The sequence below is a fragment of the Nipponia nippon genome, unplaced genomic scaffold, assembly GCF_047370975.1.
Source record: "Nipponia nippon isolate SJK-2023a ecotype South Korea unplaced genomic scaffold, ASM4737097v1 scaffold_5, whole genome shotgun sequence".
Taxonomy (NCBI): domain Eukaryota; kingdom Metazoa; phylum Chordata; class Aves; order Pelecaniformes; family Threskiornithidae; genus Nipponia; species Nipponia nippon.
The window spans coordinates 6,463,148-6,482,457 of NW_028262369.1; the positions used below are offsets into that span (position 1 = coordinate 6,463,148).

A 19,310-nucleotide genomic window follows, 5' to 3' on the forward strand; every position below is an offset into this window, starting at 1 on the left:
CAATTTAGTAATGCATAATAATACAGGCCAGTTACAGCAGACTGTTGATTACTTGTCACTTGTTATTCTCAAACCTGAGGGCTTTTATCCTTGCAGAAAATATTAGTAGAATCTTACATAAAAAGGTCAGTTGAACAATGGAAGGAGAGACAAATCATAGTGATAAAGTGGTTAGGATAATTAAATGCTATTTTGTCACTTATAGAATAATAGATTTCAAAATAATAAGTACAGTTATTAAATTGGAGTTTGCCTTCAGGCAATGCTTTAGCCACGGTTTCATAAATTTCTACTTCAGAAGTCAGAGATTAAGAAACTTCAGGAAAAAAGATTGCAAGAAAAGGCACCTTGCAGTTCTATAGTTTGTTGTTAACTGAGAAAATTTTCCATTAATTACTGATGATATAGTTCATTAGTAGTATATTTCATTATGGAAGTGAAATTATTAGATAGTAATGATGCATGTCCTAATTGCAGTAGTTTGTCTTGATTTCAATGTAGATGGAATAAAAATATTTATAATGTTTCATGTTTTATGAATTACATTAAGTTCTTAATTTATGCTTTCAATAAACATAAAACAATGCATTATTGTTAAGCAAGACTGATGTATCTTTATTTGATGATCACTGCATAGGTCATTGGTAATCTATATCCCTGGACTGTAAAGTAAATCTATCACTTAAGCTTGGCAGAAGCTTCAGTTTTGGGACCAAACACAGAGAAAAAATGAAACATATCATGTAACAACAACAGGTATATATTATCTTTCTGTTCCTTCAAAATGCTTCAAGAAATTAAAAAAAAAAATGAAGAAGGTAAATTTAGGGGTTTGCTAGACAATTCTTTATGTTAATTGTAGTTTCTGCATTTGCAAGCTAGAGCACTGAACAGGTTCTCATTGCTGTTGAATAAAAATTGTACTTTTAGCAAGTCAAAAAACAAACCATAACCCAAAACCTAGCAAACCTCATGTCTGTTGTTATTACTTCAGTAATTAGTGAGGAAAGATCACAGAAGAGTCTGTAGACCTGAAGGCATGTGTCTGTATGCATCAGTAGTTACAGTCAAAAGGATGAGAAGTTCCTAGGACTCAGCACCGCAATGTTGATAACCTCCAGATCTCCAGCTTTTCAACCTTAATGACACATTAAGAGAGTGACAGAGAGGAGAGAGACTCTCCAGGTTTCACAGTAAGTTTGGAGACCCTGTGACTGTCACCTCACCTTCATGCCACTGCTTCTAAGAGCAAGAAGGGAGAGGGTAGTGAGCACAAGCTAGCGAAGTAATAAAGCATAGGATAGGATAACATGGGAATCTCACGCTCTTTCTTTTCACTTCACTTGCTCAGTCCTAGGGCCTGGGTTGTTGCAGAAAAAGTCAGATGACATTTTCTGCATTGGATGAGGTGCCCCTTTCTGGGGTCAGACAGCTGGGTTAGTCTTGATAGCCTGAGTCACTGAAGAAAGATAGCTCCTTAAGAAACCACTCAAACTCAGAGCAATCACCAAGGCCAAGAAAAAGTATCAGATAGACAACTCCTGTAATTCATACTGAGGTAGAAATCATCCTATCTTAAAACCATGAAAAAAAACCCCGAACAGTTTACTGGCAACAGACTGGTACATCTGCTAGATAAAAGGAAAGTTGCAATAAAAGGAAAAAGAAATACAACACATACATTAATAAGACTGAAATCCAAAGCTCGTCAGGCTCTTGACAGCTTTTCCCATTATTCAAGCAATAAAAAAAAAAAACCTTTTGGTTGTGCAGTTTTAGTAGCTGCTACCCACACCAAAAGTCAGATCTTGTTTAGAAATAAGGTCCTAAATTGCATTTTAGCATACTATAAAAAAAACACATACTTAAACACCTAGACAGTTTCATAAAAGCTAATGCTCAGAACCTGAACCCTAAATGGCCTGAGTTTCACAGTAATGAGTACCAGCTGATGTCAGAGATTTTAAATTATATGTCACATGCTCATCACTTTCACAAACTCAGTTACTACTTGACACTACACAGATTTAGTAATCCAGAGCTGGATTCTGGCTCCAAATTTTAAAATTTCAGTAGAAATATATTTTTAAAAACCCAGCTCAGTTTATTTAGTGAGAAAATACTTTAAAACTGGATTGATATTTATTTCTGACAATTTAAAAATTTTAAATTGAGTATGTGAAGCCTTTGTTTCTTGGTTAGTTTTGACCATGAACACATTAACCAGGTTAATTTTGATTCAGCTCACTATGTGTCTGCAAAATTCTTGAGAAAAAAATGGAAGGAACTGCAGAAGAAATAAGGAGGCATAATTTGTCACTAGTTCCAACTTAATACAGCCTAGAAAAGGAAGGAGAAATAGAAAGCAGGAAAATTTGGAAATTTTACAAAAAATTAAAATAGAAGATATTAACATAAGAGAATGCAGTTTATGGAAGGCACAAAGTCAGTAACAGAAAAAAAGCAACAAAGCAAGAATGCTTCGGTTTGTTAAAATGCTTTTAACAACAACAACAGCAGCAGCCCTAAGCCTCCCAGAAAACTGAAAACGCATTAGGAGTGTAAGTAACAAGGATAATTCCTTAAATTTAATGCACAGGAACATAAATGGTTATGTTTCAACTCTCAAAACAATACAGCAAAGTTACTGTTCCTATTGACATAAATTTTGTAGTCCCTTACTAACATAAAGCATTGTTAAAGATTATCATTACAGTATTTTTGAGCCCTGTGACAAAGCTGAAATGGTTTCTAAATTTCAAAAAAATTCTGCTGTATTTGCATACTGTCCTTGTAATTGTCCTACAATAAGCTAGTTCTATTATGCTGATACACATCAGAGTAAAACATTCACTTTTGACTTAAACGCAAGAAATTCAACCTGTCTCAGTATAGAGGACTTCAACAATCGGAGAGTAGTAACAGCTGCTTGGTATCTAAGATATAGCATACTTGCTCTTCTAGTTACGTTCACAGTTTAGTATCTTAACTGAATTCTCAATATGTTTCTGTATAGCTCAAAATAATTCCTTCACTTCATTCCTGAAAATGTTGAAATCACTGAAATTCTGAAGAACCTTTATCACATATCTCAACAAAGCACATGAATTGTGCTTTCTGCACTAACTTCAACAGCATTTCCTATCGGACTTGTATGACATTGCTTTATAAAATTTGAGCTATTATGAAGTAAAGAGCTTTTGGGGTAATGCTGCTTAACAAAACTTTGTTTTTATAGCAAAAAGAACTCGGCAACTATTTTTTTTAAAAAAGAGTAGTTGCTGAATGCTCATAGAAAGATGCAGTAGCCAAAAGAAGTTAAAAAAAACCCATCAACAAAAAACCAACTTCTGGAAAGTTGAGGAATAGAACATCAGTATCACACATTCTAGCACAGTTGAACTAATGCTAAATTAAGCATAAAGACCTACTGGTTCAAAACATAAATTGAGAGTATGATACTGTTAGTGTTAGAAGGCAACTTTCTGCATTGCTCATTTTAGAGCGGAAATTGATAGTATTTCAGTTTAAGAATTCCTTCTAAAAATATAACTTTATTCAAGTATATTCAAACATACATGCCATACATACCGTTTAAATAAAAGCTAACAAGGTGAAGAACACAACTGAAAACATATTTTATACTCATTCACAGAAAATAAAACTGGAAATAATATAAAATAAACTTTTTTAAACATCAACCATTTAGAAGGAAAAAAAAAATCTGTATCAAAGATACTGCTTATAAAGCAAGGAAAAGCAGTCCTTATCTTGCTATTTTACAAGTATTTAACATGATATGCCAACTTTATCATGAAAGACATGACACAATAATTTCGTTAATAATGGAAATTAAGAACAGGACATGCAATTGCCTTTTAAACTATTCATAGTTTAACAAAATGAAGATTATAATTCCCTTCAGAACAAGCTGTTATTCAAATTTCTAACAGAAATATATTCAATAGAGTAAGACTATTTTGTCCCCATTGAAGTTAAAATACAACATTAGAAAAGTTATTGTTAGAAAACTTAATTTTATGGGGTTTTATGTGTGTATGTTTTATTAGTTCACATGGTTTAATTTTAAAAAAACAAACAACAACCAAACAAAAACCCCCACTTGTTAGAGTCACCTGACAAATTACATTGAAACAAACCACTTACTTTTCTGTCCTCAGTTTCTACACAGGAACTGCACTCTGCTTTAGTATCCTGAAAAGACAAACAGAGAAGACTATGTCACAAAGCGTACTGACCAGAGTTGTGGGAATAACTCATGATGAAGAAAGGGCATCAGAGTCTGAAAAGTGGGTTTCTCAACCTATTACACATTACCAAACTGTTAGTTTTGTATATATATTATATTTAAATGTACAATGTTTACTATTACGGCGTTAAGTAAGGTTTATTAAATTGTATTACAAGCATAAACTTAAAAGACAGGATTGAAACATTGTAAAAAAAACAATCCGATTTCAATATAGTGTAGTCAGCTCATAAGACAAAAATATGATCTCTGCTTTATTGTGCATGTTTGCTTTTTCTACTTGCATTTTGAGGAAAATATAATTGCTTGATTACTCCTTTTTTTCTTTTTTTTTTTTTTTAATTAGTGATGGTAGCTTAAAAAATATACAGGTAAGCTTTAGAGGAAACAACTGCTCAAACTTCTGTCTGTTGTCAACAGGGCTAAGTAGGACTCGGTATGTTGAAGATATTTGTGTCTGAATCACTGCAACATGCAAGAATAATCAAGCATCTATTTAATATAAATATGTGTGTTGTATGTGTGTATATATGTCTACATACATACATATATTTTGGACTTATGTTTTATTCAGGAGTCAAACAAATAATCTTAAACCTGATGACACCCAAAACACGTTCCTTTTATTCCTAAGGTATTTTGACTCTCATTGAACCGTTGGATTTTTGCCAGCAGACCTGAAGGCATGCAGAGATAATCATTATCACAAAAATCATGGTCTGAAAGGCACTTATTTCTTCATAGTATCCCTTTGTACAACAAGTTACTATTGGAAACTGAGTAAGCCAAATATAGTTCAAGTCATTAAACTGTAGACAAGTGACCTATTATGATTTTTCTTTTGTTTTCAACTTTACTTTTCTAGTTAGACTATTCTTGGAAGCCAATTTTGCTTACATACTGCAACTTTAGAGATTTCAATTAGAAAAAAAAATGACATACAGATGAGGGACGATTTTTTGTTAAAAGTAAGTCCTTCCCCAACCTCTCACTGAAGCTAGAACCACTCTCACCAGATTTTAGATTACTGGCTAGAGTTACTTGCTACATGAATCCCAAATTACAAACTTAAGGCTGATAGCTAATAGCAGCTCTTAATAAAATTGAAAACAAATATTAAATAAAGAAGTTATGTTTTTTCAACACCATGCCTATTCATCTTAAATGAAGGACTGGTATTCTTTCAATGCCAAAGACTTCTTACCCAAGCCATATACCCATAAAAGATTTAAAAAATGAAATCATTCAATCAAGTAAGATGAATTGAGATTTCCTGAAAAAATACTTCCACTGACAGCAAGATATATTAAAGATGTTTTCATTAGGCATATCAAGTTCTCTGTCACTTCTTACGCAGCATATTTCCAACAGCAGCAATCTTTATTATTCTAGTTAGTTTCATATATGAATCAGTGCCTCAAACACTCTTTATATTCAAAATACTTTTCATGGGGAACTAGGCTGTTCTTTGTGGAATGTAATACTCAATAATTTTCTTTCAAGTGTGACTTACTGGCAGCCAGACAGTGTCTCATCATGTCTCTCCTCCCATTTGGTGGATAAGGAAATACTATCTCTGCCTCCAGGCTGACGTCCTGAGCTTGTTTGTGTATTTACGTTCAGGTTTTCTCATGAGTGAGTGAGGAAAAAAGCTCAGCTTTTAAAAAGCTTTCTGCCTCAGAGGAATGAATTCAAACTCCATTAGCACCAGTGCTCTTTACCTGCTAGCTATGCCCTAAGTCACCTTAGGGAAATAATGGAATGTTCTTTAACATATTTATTGCTTAATCAAAAATGAATCATACCTTTTCATATTACCAAGGACAAGGGTGGCTCTCTCTCACATACTGACCTAAATTAACTGAATGCAGAATAAAGTATCTATCAGATTCTAGTCATAGCTATTACAAACTCTTGGTATGATGAATATATCTTGTCCAAGACCTCACAGTACTCTGATCCCTCCCGCTGTCTATAGAAGATTTTAGTTTGCTATTTTGCCACTATCATTTCCCATTAAAAGCAATTTTTAAGAAACCTAAGTTCATAAGCACTCAATGTGAATTAAAAATGCAGTTTTACCTGGATAAAACAAAACCATCTTCCTCCCAACACAGTTTATCTTGGTTGTCTATGACCAGTAAGGCAAAAGCTACAAATTAAGCATGCAGCCCAGCTGAAAACAGTTGAGGCTAGCCCAGCTGAAAACAGCTGAGGCCAGCCCAGCTGAGGCTCTCAGTGCTGCAATCAGGAATTGAAGAGACAATGTGCCTGGAAGGTAACTGATAGCAGCCATAAGGAAAAGATACAGGCTGAAAATCAAATGACATAACTTCTATTCTATGTTTTATCCCTGAACATCAGACAATCATTTCATCTCATAGTGTTTAGTTTTCTATCTAAAGATATGGAAAGTGAATCTTACAAATTAACCCTTGCAAAATTAGCAAGGAAAACTACATCTGTATGGTTTCAATATTAGTGGATATTGAAGCTAGCAAGAAAGACTGGTATTGGCTTATCTGTGAAACTATGTAAGGTCAGAGTTGGGTAAAGAAATAGCTATATGTCTTCAAGAGCAGAGACCTGAATTCAGACTTCTGCACAAGGACAAGAAAAAAAAAATCAGGGTCCATTGTTATGTTATTATTTCTGGTATTCCAAATATTAATTTTAAAATATTGCCTAAATAATTTTTGACAAACTTGTTTTGGTTACATTATCGGATAACAACCTGGACTGTAACAACCATTTAATAGGTAACAAAGCCTGACTTCCTGAACAGGATTTTTCTTTACCAATGGGTGAACTCCTCACAAATGCATATACTCTAATAAAGTATAACTAAGGATACTGACAGGTTACTTAAAGAAGGACTAGAGTAGAATTCAAGAATCCTCGGTGCAAAGGGGTTAAACCAGTTGGAAGGAGTTAAAAATTTGAACAGTAAAAATTTGTGCAGTAGGTGAAGAACAAATAATAGGAGACAATGAGTCTTCTAAAATCAATAATTTTCAAATTTATTAGCTGAATAATAAACTGTAATTTGCAACAGGTTTATATTTAAAAACAATAGTAACAGCTGATCCCTTCTGCAGAAACAGTTACAGGAGCTGCTTGTTGTGCATCTGATGTCTCTAGAAAGTCTATGGTGAAGTCTTTTTGGAAGAAAAGCAGTCAACTACTTTGTTACCAGCTGTAACTGAACTCAGACAGAATTTATCCGTGAGTGACAAGAGTATTTCATGTTAGCGACGTGCATGCATATCTTAACCTTTAATTGCCCAAGCAAAACAAACCAATTTTTCTGAAACAATTACTGTTATACTTCTTTAAACCAGTGAAGTTACTGGCTTAATCAAATATATGTTTAAATATAAATATTTGAGTATACATCATCTACATCCTAGATACACCTCTTTGAAGAAAAAAACGTACACAGAAACAGCTTTAAAAAAATTATCAAAATGAATCATCTGTCAAGCTCAGAGCAAGAAAGGAAGAAATCAGAATGTTCTTCTCCAGGAGACATCTGTGCTACTTTTTGTAAGTGCAAAATGACAAAGCGCTGTAATTTTAGTATGTGTATTGCAAATTTCCCAACTGTATGAATTATTTGAGATTAAGAAGTACCATTGCTGTAAAGCAAGGGTAAAATCCTATAGATTTGAACAATACATCAGGCACTTTCTTTAACATTGTTACATCACAAAAAAGAAGAGAAAACCCAGCAAAATCTGTTCCTCCTGAAGAATTCTTATCTTAGACATAATGATAGAATACTTCGTAGGATGTTTCATGGGCAAGATGGAAAGAATGAATTATAGACATACCCTGCCACTAAGGTAGAAAACCCTGTCATCCATTTCAGTTTAAAACCGACATAATTCCTTTTTTTCTCTAGGTGTCACTGCATAACAGCCAATTGAATTGTAGTATTATAAACCTATTAAGAGGTCTATTTTTTATGTGGCAACACAAAACAAAATTGGCTTTTTTGTCTGTTATGTTGGGTAGCAGTAACAAGGAAACAAGGAGATGGTGAAACTATGCTCACCTCTGTGTTTGCATGCATATAGCTCTGAAAGGTAGCCTTTAAATGTTCCTACTGAAATTTAGTCACTTTAGTGACCAACTGGTACTAAATTTATGCTTGTATTGAGTACTACAGCTTACCAGATAGAAAAGTGAGACCAAGAAGTACAATTCTTTCAAGTGCTAGTTTGGAGACAAGTAATGATTTAGATAACTCAACAGCAAGATCTACTGCAAGCGCATAGTATATATACATCAGATAGGTGCATAGTATATATACATCAGATATGATACCCATTTTATTCCTGAGAAGGCTCCCTTTCCTCATCCCAATTGTGCTCTGTTTGATCATTCACATGTTTCAGGGATTTTAAAGTTTAATATGCTAGGCCCTTGGGAAACATATCTACCGCCTTCATGCGATATTAGCATTATACAAATGTTACTGAACAGAAGTAAAAAAAAAGCTTTAGAAAGTAAAAGTAATCATTGGTGGTAGCATGACGCTGCATGACATCTTGGCTTTAGGATGCAGTAAAAACCTCCATGCACTTTATTTTACATAGCTTCTATAATTCTACATTTAATTTTACTTCCTGAATTGCAAAAAGAAATAGTGAAATCAATATCCTCAAGTAGCCATTAGTCATGCTAACAAAACTAATACCTGTACATGGCCGTGTACTTTATCATACATTTTTCAATTTGTTATCTCCCTGCTATCCAAAACCTATTTCCTCTGCTTCCCTATCATCATAACACAGAATACCAGAAACAAAACAAACCAACCAACCAACCAACCAAAAAAACCCCAAGAAATAAGCAAACTGTACAGGCTAATAAACTGTAGAAAAGTTATTTGCATTTCTAACATGTTGTTTTTTTTTTTTTATGTCAAAGTAATGAAATATAAAAGGCAAACAGAATTCATATGTACACACACTAGGCCCATGGCCTGTATCTGAAGGAGGAAAGATGAGATTCTGGAAGTTATTGAAGTATTCCCTCAATTGTTTTTGTCTGTAATATCAAGAATGGTCAGTAGGTGGAAGCAAATAACCTTGTAAAATCCTGTTCAGCTTCCCTATAAAAGATAAATCTATTGCACTGACCAGGTTCATCAGGTATTTTACACGTATCCTTGGCATCCCAACAAGTGCTAACACTAATTATGTCTTTTCTTCACAATACTGGTTTCCAATTTCATAAAAAAGGCTGTAGATTTAGAAATAAAAGGGTTTTTTTTTCAGATTTAAAATTTTTAAAAGTGAAACGGATTCCTTTTAATGACTAAAGCATATATAAAGGTAACCTGATATTAAACAAAAGAAGAATATATATATATTTAAAATTAAAAAGTGCACAGTCAAATTCTAGGTTATTGATTTTTCTGGATATTTTTATTAATTGCTTAAATATATCAAAGCCCTGAATTATGGAGGAAAATACTTAATCTTTTTCACTATCCATTAGCCATTACATTTCATTATTGCTGCTAACAAACAGGCTGCCAGCAGAAGAATTCATTTGAATTTCATATTAGTTCTATTTTATCCATCCCAGAGAACAAATTAACCACACAGTAATACTTACTGAAGAAGAAAATAAATGAAAAATGAAACCTGAGAATGTGACATTCAAGTCTCTACTAAGTTTGTCCCCAGCAACTGAAGGACTCATGCAGAAGCCTCATCAAATTAAGTCAAGAAACCAATTCCAGGATTTTAATGGCTTCAACAGTTGCAATTTCAAAGATGTAAGAAAAGAGCTTTATTTATGAAAGCAACAGCTTCATCTCTATTTACTAACATTTCTGGACAAAGAGAGGCTTGTGTCTACAAGCTACAAGCACAAACCAGGGGAAGACTGGGTTGTCTGCATCTTTTTCTGTTGCCTCAGGGCAGCCTCAGGGCTGTTTGTCTAGAGCCAAAAAGGAAATCCATCTGATCAGGGATTTAAAATCAAGTTTCTCAAGACTTTGGGGAGCTTATTCGTCTCATTTCTAGTTGAAAGTAGACAGACTTTAAGAGGAAGGTTTACAAGGCTCTTGGAAACTGAACTGACAAATTTTATAATAAAAAATTACTGCTTGTAAAAATACTGCTGTATTTTTAATGTAGATTTGAAGGGACTCTTGTGTGTGCCCTCCCACACATCCACCTACCATCCGGCTGTGTAAGTGGATACCCAATCTCTTCTTTCCTCTGATTCTAGTGTTTTGCTTATGTTCATTTACAATCTTCAAGGCTCTCAAGAGCTGAAAACTTTTTTTCCAAAAAAAGCTTGACTTTTTTCATTAATAAAGACTTGTTTGAGGGAACAGGTACTGCTGACTGATAAAGCTTTATGGACTGCAGTATATGAAACTTTCCTACTTCTTCTCTTCATTCTCTCGCCGTTATGAGTTACTTGTCCTTTCCTTAAATACACTCTAAATACTTTGAGACGCAAAGCACAGAAAGCAAGCCTTTGTGTGTCTCACAACTCATCGGATTTCTCCAAACATGTTTACATTAGTCCAATGATGTAAAATTACCTGAGTGTAAATCTTCTGCCTATGTCCTTAGATCATCGCAACTGCACAAACAACATAAAAAATATGTAGCATTTTCAGAAAAGATGAATATAATTTTAAGACATGAATCTATCACGTAGAAGTATCTAGCTATATCTATAGGAACTTGCTGTTGAACCCTAGAAAAATATCAGGTTAAGACTTAATTTGGGGGCTAGTAAATATTTAGTTTTCAAAGATGGCAATACAAATTTACAACAGATAAAAGTATCCATTTGAATAGCATGAAAATATTTAAGTTTCCTATCTATAACATTGTTTTGATCTATAGGTCAAATCTTAAACTCCTTTTCTATATGACCCTCTATTTGCAAGGCTGAATGTTGCCATGCTCATTTAAAAGAGCAACACAGTTGCATCTGAATCCATCTTCAGTTTCAGATGCAAAGTGGGAAAATAGATGCAATTTCCATTTTCTCATTTGTGTGCACTTTTCTACAGAATCCTTTGAAAACCTAATTATACTTCATTTTTAACTAATATGCAAAAAAAGTGTCACTCCAGGAGCAAAGACAGGTTAACCACCATCACAAGAATTTTCAAAACTGTAAATTTTAACAGTTTTAGGTTGTTAAAACTGCATTTTTAAACTCTAAACATTATTTATCTAATAATATCCCCCTAGATGTCAAGTAGATCAACACCCACATAAATATTAGTATATTTTAGGTCACTGAAATCGAGGTCATCAATATATATTCCTGAAAAATCCAAAATAAGAGTTGTCAATAAAGCTGCCAGTGTGGTTTGAACACAGACTACACACTAGGTAAGCTGGGTAAGATGACAACTGGCAATATATACCCAAAGTGCAGATGCAACTTTTATAGAAAGCAATCTAATTTGACAGTTTATGTTTTCAAATTATCAGCAGCATACGGGGACAACTGGATTCCTGGAGAAATTTATCATTTTTAGGCTGGTTTCCTACAGGAAACAGGCATATAAAATTTCTTTATACCTCAAGTACCTCAACACCTTTAGAATCTATTAAGTTCAGCCACATTTACCAGGGAAACAGAAGCCCCAAGAGTTATTAAGTTCCTGTATTTTTCATGAATTAGTGGCTGAGCAAAAGGAAAAGATCAAACATTACTTGCGAAACCAGGCACTACACCAGCTGTTAAAAGACCTCAAAGAGAGCTGAGGATGCTGAGATGGGGAGGACTCATTATGTGAAGTCAAGATAGAAGGGAAGGAACCCATGTTTTTTGAGTGGGGACTGTGAGGACACAGGGTACCCATCTGTAATAAAACTATTTCAGTTAAGTCCACTGCTCACAAAAATAACTTGCTTCAAGACTGAAGAGGATTTTTGTTGAAGCTTTGAACAGAGTTCAGTCATTTTACAGCTACGTATTGATAAAAAGTAAACATAAATTTTAACTGAGAGAGCAAATTTTCAAGCTTAGAGTGACAGGAAGGAAATTTTGTAATGAAAGGAGGTGTATGATGACTGAAGTACTAAGAAAGTAGGTTGCCCATGAAAAACAAGGCTCTGCGAAAAGGTATTTTTTTTCTTTGATATTACATTAAACTTTTGATTCAGTCACAAAAGGATGAGTTTTATGCTTTTTTAATATATATTCAGAAAATATGTCTATTTCCAAGCAGTAAAAACAGTTACATTCATAATAAACTGGTTATGTATTCACTAAGCTTTTTTGAGCAAAAAAGCAAAACAGAACTTCATACTGGAATCAGGGCTTCACTGCATGAACAATTGCCTTGCAGCTGAGTATTTAAAAAAAAATAAAAATCCAGATTCAATACAGACAAGAAGTGTCTCCTCTTTCTAAATCAGTGTACTGGTTTTGGCTGGGATGGAGTTAATTTTCGTCATAGTGGCTGGTATGATGCTGTGTTTTGGATTTGTGACCAAAACACTGTTGATAACGCACCAATTTTTCATTTCTTGCTGAGCAGCGCTTACACAGAGTCAAGGCCTTTTCTGCTTCTCACCCCACCCCACCAGCGAGGAGGCTGGGGGGCTACAAGAAGCTGGGAGGGGACACAGCCAGGACAGCTGACCCCAACTGACCGAAAGATATTCCAGACCATTCGATGTTGTGCTCAGCAATAAAAAGCTGGGGGAAGAAGTAAAAAGGGAAGACACTGGGGGTTATGGCGTTTGTCGTCCCAAGTGAACATTATGTGTGATGAAGCCCTGCTTTCCGGGAAATGGTGAAACACCTGCCTGCCAATGGGAAGCAGTGAATGAACTCCTTGTTTTGCTTTGCTTGCATGTGAAGCTTTTGCTTTATCTGGTAAACTGTCTTTATCTCAACCCATGAGTTTTGTCATTTCTACCCTTCCGATTCCCTCCCCATCCCACTGGGAGGGAGTAAGTGAGCAGCCGTGTGGTGCTTAGCTGCCTACTGCAGTTAAACCACAACAATTAGAAATTTATTCTTTTTCAGCTTCTACCTATTCACAAGTGTGACAACTAGTCAGGTCACAAATTATTTGGTGCTTCATATACAGAAACTTTATTTCAACTTCCTGGCATACCTCTGTGGCGTTACACTAATAAGAATGTGGTAACAAAGGCATGAGTGAAGACTCTATCCAAAGTACTGTTCTTATCACGAGCAAATTAAAAAGAAGCTCTGATGACTACAGCTATTGCTTTAACATCCAAGAGAAATAAAGAATTTAACTAGACCCTCAGAGGGCAAGCTTGTATGATTTAGAATGGCTACAGCTTTGAGTTATTTTCTTATCTTTTGTTATTGTTGGCAAGAAGAAAGTGACTGAGATCCATTTTCCTTCTTCTATGCCCAGTGTAGGGTATATATCTGAAATATCTGCCAAGCTATACTGTGATGAAGACATCAGAACCCATTTCTTTTCCAAATCTTATTAGGAACCTCATAGTTAAAAAGATACTGGTCAAATAAGAGCCCTGAAAGGCTGTTGAGTAACACTCATTCCCATTGCACATACAAAGAAGCTAAGACGGCCCATAAGTGAAGCCTGCTAAGGACAACAAGCAGAGACAAATGTCAGTGGCACAGATATGTTACTGCTCAAAAATGATCAAAACCCAATATCCCCAGGACGTGCTCTTCTCCTGAACAAGTGTGCTGGAATTCAAAATGTTTACTTTTCATATAAGTGTCTCAGTAGTAACATACGTGTACTTTTGAAGTAAGTATACAGATGATACATTGTTCCTCCTACTTTTTCTTGGCTATTTTTCTCCCAAACAGATGCTTCAGCCTATATCAACACTAAAGTGCCAAGAACAGGTTCACTGAGAACAAATTTCCCTGGCATCTTTTTGCATAAGGATGACTGCCTCAGTACTGGTCAAGAGACACACCACACAGCAGCAAAATAAAAGAAAAGCAAGCAAACAAACAAACAAGCCTGCATGGCCCCTTCACACCCACACCCACACCCACACCCCCCAAACCTCTCTCTTCAATTGTGACCAGAGACTTTGTGATTTTGTGTAAGGATTAATGTGCACTGAGGAATCAACCTTCTTTTTAAACAAGGAATATTGATTACTTAGTTGTAATAAATACTTTTTAATGCCTAATAATTCAATGGGTTTTTTTTTTTGCAAATTGGAGAGCAGATAATCTCTCCGTGTAATACTGTATAGTATGTGAAGATATTTCAGCATGCAACTGAAATATAGTAGCGACTGTATTTGTTTTAAAACTGATTTCACTGTACATACAGACTGGCGATTCCCCCTCCCCCGCAGATGTGTACGAAAGATGAATGCATAAAATGAGCTACGGTATTTGGAAGAGAGAGGTACCAAAATAATCTCAAGGCAAAACATCAGTGTAACAAGAAGTTAATTTATAAATGGAATTGGATCCATCAAAAAATAAGAAAATCAGTTTCTTCCTCCTTTTCTTAAACTAGTAGAGAAATGAATGGAACAGCCTAGCCATCTAAATGCAATTTTTCTAAGGTTATCATCTTTATTAGTCTCATAATCTGCAATTTCTCACTCACTGGACAGGTTAAGTCATCTATTCAACAGAGAAAATCCAGTAGGAACGAAGGACCAAGCATCAAACTATGAATTTTAGGAGCTCTACAGGAATTAAACCTCAAATGAACCTCGATAGCTCTCATTTTCCCTCATGTCTAAACACAAAGCTTTTCTACTTAAACACACCGACTGAGCCTTCAGTTTTAAGCTGCAGGCTCTCTACCATACTGGATAAGAGAAGTTCATCTGCCTTAAAACCTTGCCTCGCACTGAAGCACCTCTGCTGTCTCTAGGGCACGGATTGCTAAGACTGTTCTTTGACTTCTGAAGGATTGAATCAGAGCCCTAGGAATGGAGAAATAAAGAAGTGAGACAGTCAGAATGTAGTCTGTAGCAAAAGCTTAGGGAAGGTGTATAACGTCTTGCACACAAACTATGCTTTGTATACACAACGCGTGGATGCACATCAGTACTGCTCTACCTCAGAACCCTGTGCATCAAGCCTGATGTATGGTAACTAGGTTCTAAAAACCAGCAGCTGAGGTACACTCTGAGCTAGAAGCTCTTTTCAGGCCATTTAATAACCATAAGATTTTTGTCTTATGAACTCATCCATTCTGGTTTTGAAACTCCTCATACTTTTGGCCTCTGAAATATCCCATTGCAATTCCACAGTTCAATTATGTATTATATGGGAAAACATACCCTTTTCTTTGGTTTTATTTTGCTAATCAAAATTTGATTGGATGTCAGCAGTTCTTTTCAACAGTGAAAAAGCGAATAATTACACCACTGCTTAAAATGCTTCAGAGAGGTGTCTCTCTCAAATGCTAGAATTCATACCAACATATATTTCTCAATCGTAAGGAGAATCCACCATCTTTTTGGCAGTAACCTTCAACTATTTGACACTTAATAAAATTTGAATGTTCCAGTTTAATTAATAAAGTAGATGTGTTGACCAAGGAAAAAAGTGTGCTGTACTTATTTCAAACTATTTCTGAAGGCATTATTTAAAAAAAAAAAAAAATCTGCAGAAAATAAAGGACTGCATATTCTGAAATGTCAACTCAGCATGGCCAAAGGAATCTGAGGGACAAAAACTACATCAGAGCTTTGATCTCCCACCTCCTAACTCTATATTACATTTTCTACATGTTCTTTCTACATTATAGGCTAAATACACAACTCTGCTTTTTATAAAGTTTTACTCCCAGTTTAATCAAGTTACCCAAGCATGAATAGTGAATCATATCTAAGCTGCACAATTTAAAACAAATAGAGCCAGTAGATCAGTTTCAAGAGCTAAAAAATTGATTACCTCAAAACCAATTTGTGATGGAGCACAAATGGCACTGTTCCTGAATTCAGACCATTTCCTTGATGAATTATTTTCAACCCATGGTAAGTATAACTGCACACGTTTCCCTTAAACTAAAAAGTTGTTAGAATCACATCATAGCAGAAAAATATATTTCTCCCTCTTTCTGTATAAACCAAGTTAATACACTTTTATTTGATCTGGTAAATTTTTTAAATTACTTTTTGGCAAGACCAATTTAAAATTTATGATCCTAATATACTGAAACTTTTTTTTAAAGACTGAACACAAATTCTGAAGCTTAGACAAAAAAAATCCACAACTTCTCTATGGAACCTTAGTTTTAGCAGCTTCTGCTAATTAATCCTACTATAATTTAACCCAAGATGGGTGTACAGAACATAGGCTGACAGGTGACATATGCTTCCTATTTTGCTGTTCATATAACCATTAACAATAACTACAATAGAGCACATGAATGATAAAGAGCAGCTACTCATTGAACTGTAAAATCCAATACTCTTTACCATGGCAGGGCAGGAGGGGTGAGGGGCGGGGGAATCTATTAAAAAATTGGTGCCTTAACTAATAGTACTACATATAGTATGTCAACTTGGCAAACAATGTGCCCTTAAGGGGTTTCTTTTTTCTTTATCAATGCAAGGATCTTCTTAGGGGTAGCTCTAATTATAATAATAAATAGTTATTAAAATGAGTGAAAAGAATCACTGTTTTAATGTAAATAGGCTGAAACTTTTCTACCTAACTAATTGTGCTCTTTCAATAAGAAAATTATTTACAACCTGAATTAGAGAAAGTATTTCTTTAGTTGGTTTCCTGCCAATTAACCAGCTTCTGATTTTATTTATACAAGGATATCGAATTACAAACAAACTCTTGTAACAGCTGCACACTCATAAAACTTGCATTTCTCTTTGCTTTTAAAGCAAATTTCAGGGCTGAATTCTTAACTATAATGTAAATGATAATCAAAGTTCCAAATCAAATTGTATCATCACTATATTCAGACCAGAAATGAGAGACCCCATGGTATTGCTGAGCTGTTTTAACTTTATCAAAGTGATCACCGTAATGTGCTGATGTACTTTAATGTACTTATCCAAAACACAAGGAATTAACGTGAATGTATTTCATACACTTAGCAGATTAAGGTCCAATTTTTTTGCTACACTAAGACCAAATGCTTACATTCCCTCATCAAATGTAAAGAACGGTATTTTTTAAAATTTATTTTAACCCAATATTACAAAACAGAGAGTCATATTTTAACAATAAATTCAGTAACATCAGCACTGAGCCCCCTAGGTCTCATTTGCTATAGCTATGCTTTTACCAAGTAAAAACAGGACTACAATAACACTAATATATCCTCTGGAAGAAAATTATTACATATATCCTTCTAAAACAGAAAGATAAATACTATTATGTTTTGTCATAGCTGAACACAAACAAAAGGATTATAGTTGTATCTTCCACTAAAATAGAGCTGATATTCTTTAAAACATGTATACTTAAACACAAACATAATTAACTGCTTTTCAACACTCGCTAAAGACGGCAAGGATCCTAAATCAGCTTTAAGTGGTTAGAACAAAACGTATTTTTATCAAAATAGAAAATATTATATGCATTTATAAGATAGCCTAACTTGTTGGAAATTCTGATTTTTAGAAGAATTATGGGTGCATTAGTATAAAATCAGTAAAAGAGACTTTTTTTGGTCACTACTTTTATATAGTCTTACTTTCATTTTTTTTTTTAAACATATGACAGTTTTGTATATAAAGGTTACCCTTAAATACCTTTGAGTCACACAAACTCTCCCTTGCATGATCTATTGTTTCATGAAAGAAATGTTATAAATCCCAAAGTAAAAATAACATAATTATTAAAGCAAAACAGAAAGTTGATAGGATGACCAATGCTAACCGAAGGAATCCTGATAAAGACAGTTATTTCCCTGTGGAATTCTTGGAATGCCGTGGAATTGCAGTCATAACTGGTATATGTTTTAAAAGATACTTAGTAAAACTGATCAACAATGAAGAATTTTCAAGTAAAATAATCTAAGATCTGCCACCAGTTTTCTTTCCTTGTTTCTGTAGCTTTCAATTTCCACCAACTATGAAGTATTTCTTTTTGCTGCTTGTGAATTTTTGACTGCTTAAACTGATTAAATATGCAATTTCATAATTGTTTTTAATATGTTCAAAATAACATCTAGAACTGTGGCTAATTTTACAATACAAATACTAAAAATCATCATCACCATTTACACTGTAATTGCTCTTACTGAGCCTAATGATTATTAATGATGCAGCCAGAGAAATACATTCTATAAAATTATGTGATGATAATCAAATGATAATATTTAGTAAATTATACCAGATATTTTCTGACTACTAACATTTTGTTCACTACATCAGGCCAGAAAAATCCATTTCTTAACGTGGTATAATGATACAGTAAAGCCAACATCAAGTTGATGTTCAAGAGATGGAAATAAGCTTCAGAAAAGCAGATCTAGTACAAGGTTTTCTACCGAATACCAGATGAACACTGAGATTCTGTATCAGAGCTACTCCACGAAGTCTTGTCTGTACTGGCCAATTCAGAATGCTAACTTTTAAAATTCAATTAATGAACAAAGGTTCAAAAGACCAAGTCAGCCCATATCAAAATTATCAAAGACTCTAGAGGACTATGATCAAACAACAGATGAAGCATACGTGATCTCCTTCTTTTGTCCTCAGACCTCCTGCAATGCCGAAAAAACTAAACAACAACAACAACAACAACAACAACAAAGCACTTGCAAAATTAGCTCCCCAAATGTGCATGTCTTTTGAAGGCTTCAGGTAACTACACTTTACATAATTCCCATCTGGTATTCTCAAAAGCAAAAATAACAGTATTCTCAGTTGTCACTCATGGCAACTACTTTATCAGCTACTTTTAAAGAATTTCAAAGTGCAAAGGGAACTCCAGAAAAAAAAAAGTACAGAGGGAGCTTTTGATCGGAAGGTTGATTTCTTCATATGTGAGACTAGTAAAGATCATGAAACATTTTTCAGAGTCTAAATTTGACTAGAAAATTATCATGGATAATTCATGCATAATTCTGTAACTA

The 19,310-nt window shown here is 34.4% G+C and overlaps 1 protein-coding gene across 25 annotated transcripts in view; it reads right to left on the bottom strand.

Annotated features, from left to right (window-relative positions):
- The window catches only part of RBFOX1 (RNA binding fox-1 homolog 1), a 1,359,349-nt gene that overhangs the window by 633,705 nt on the left and 706,334 nt on the right, over positions 1 to 19,310 (bottom strand). For all 25 annotated transcript variants that reach the window (XM_087730989.1, XM_087730985.1, XM_087730987.1 and 22 more), the window contains one exon: positions 4,168 to 4,215. In XM_087730989.1, the coding sequence (XP_087587115.1) occupies positions 4,168 to 4,215 (48 nt within the window). The remainder of the gene's footprint in view (positions 1 to 4,167; positions 4,216 to 19,310) is intronic.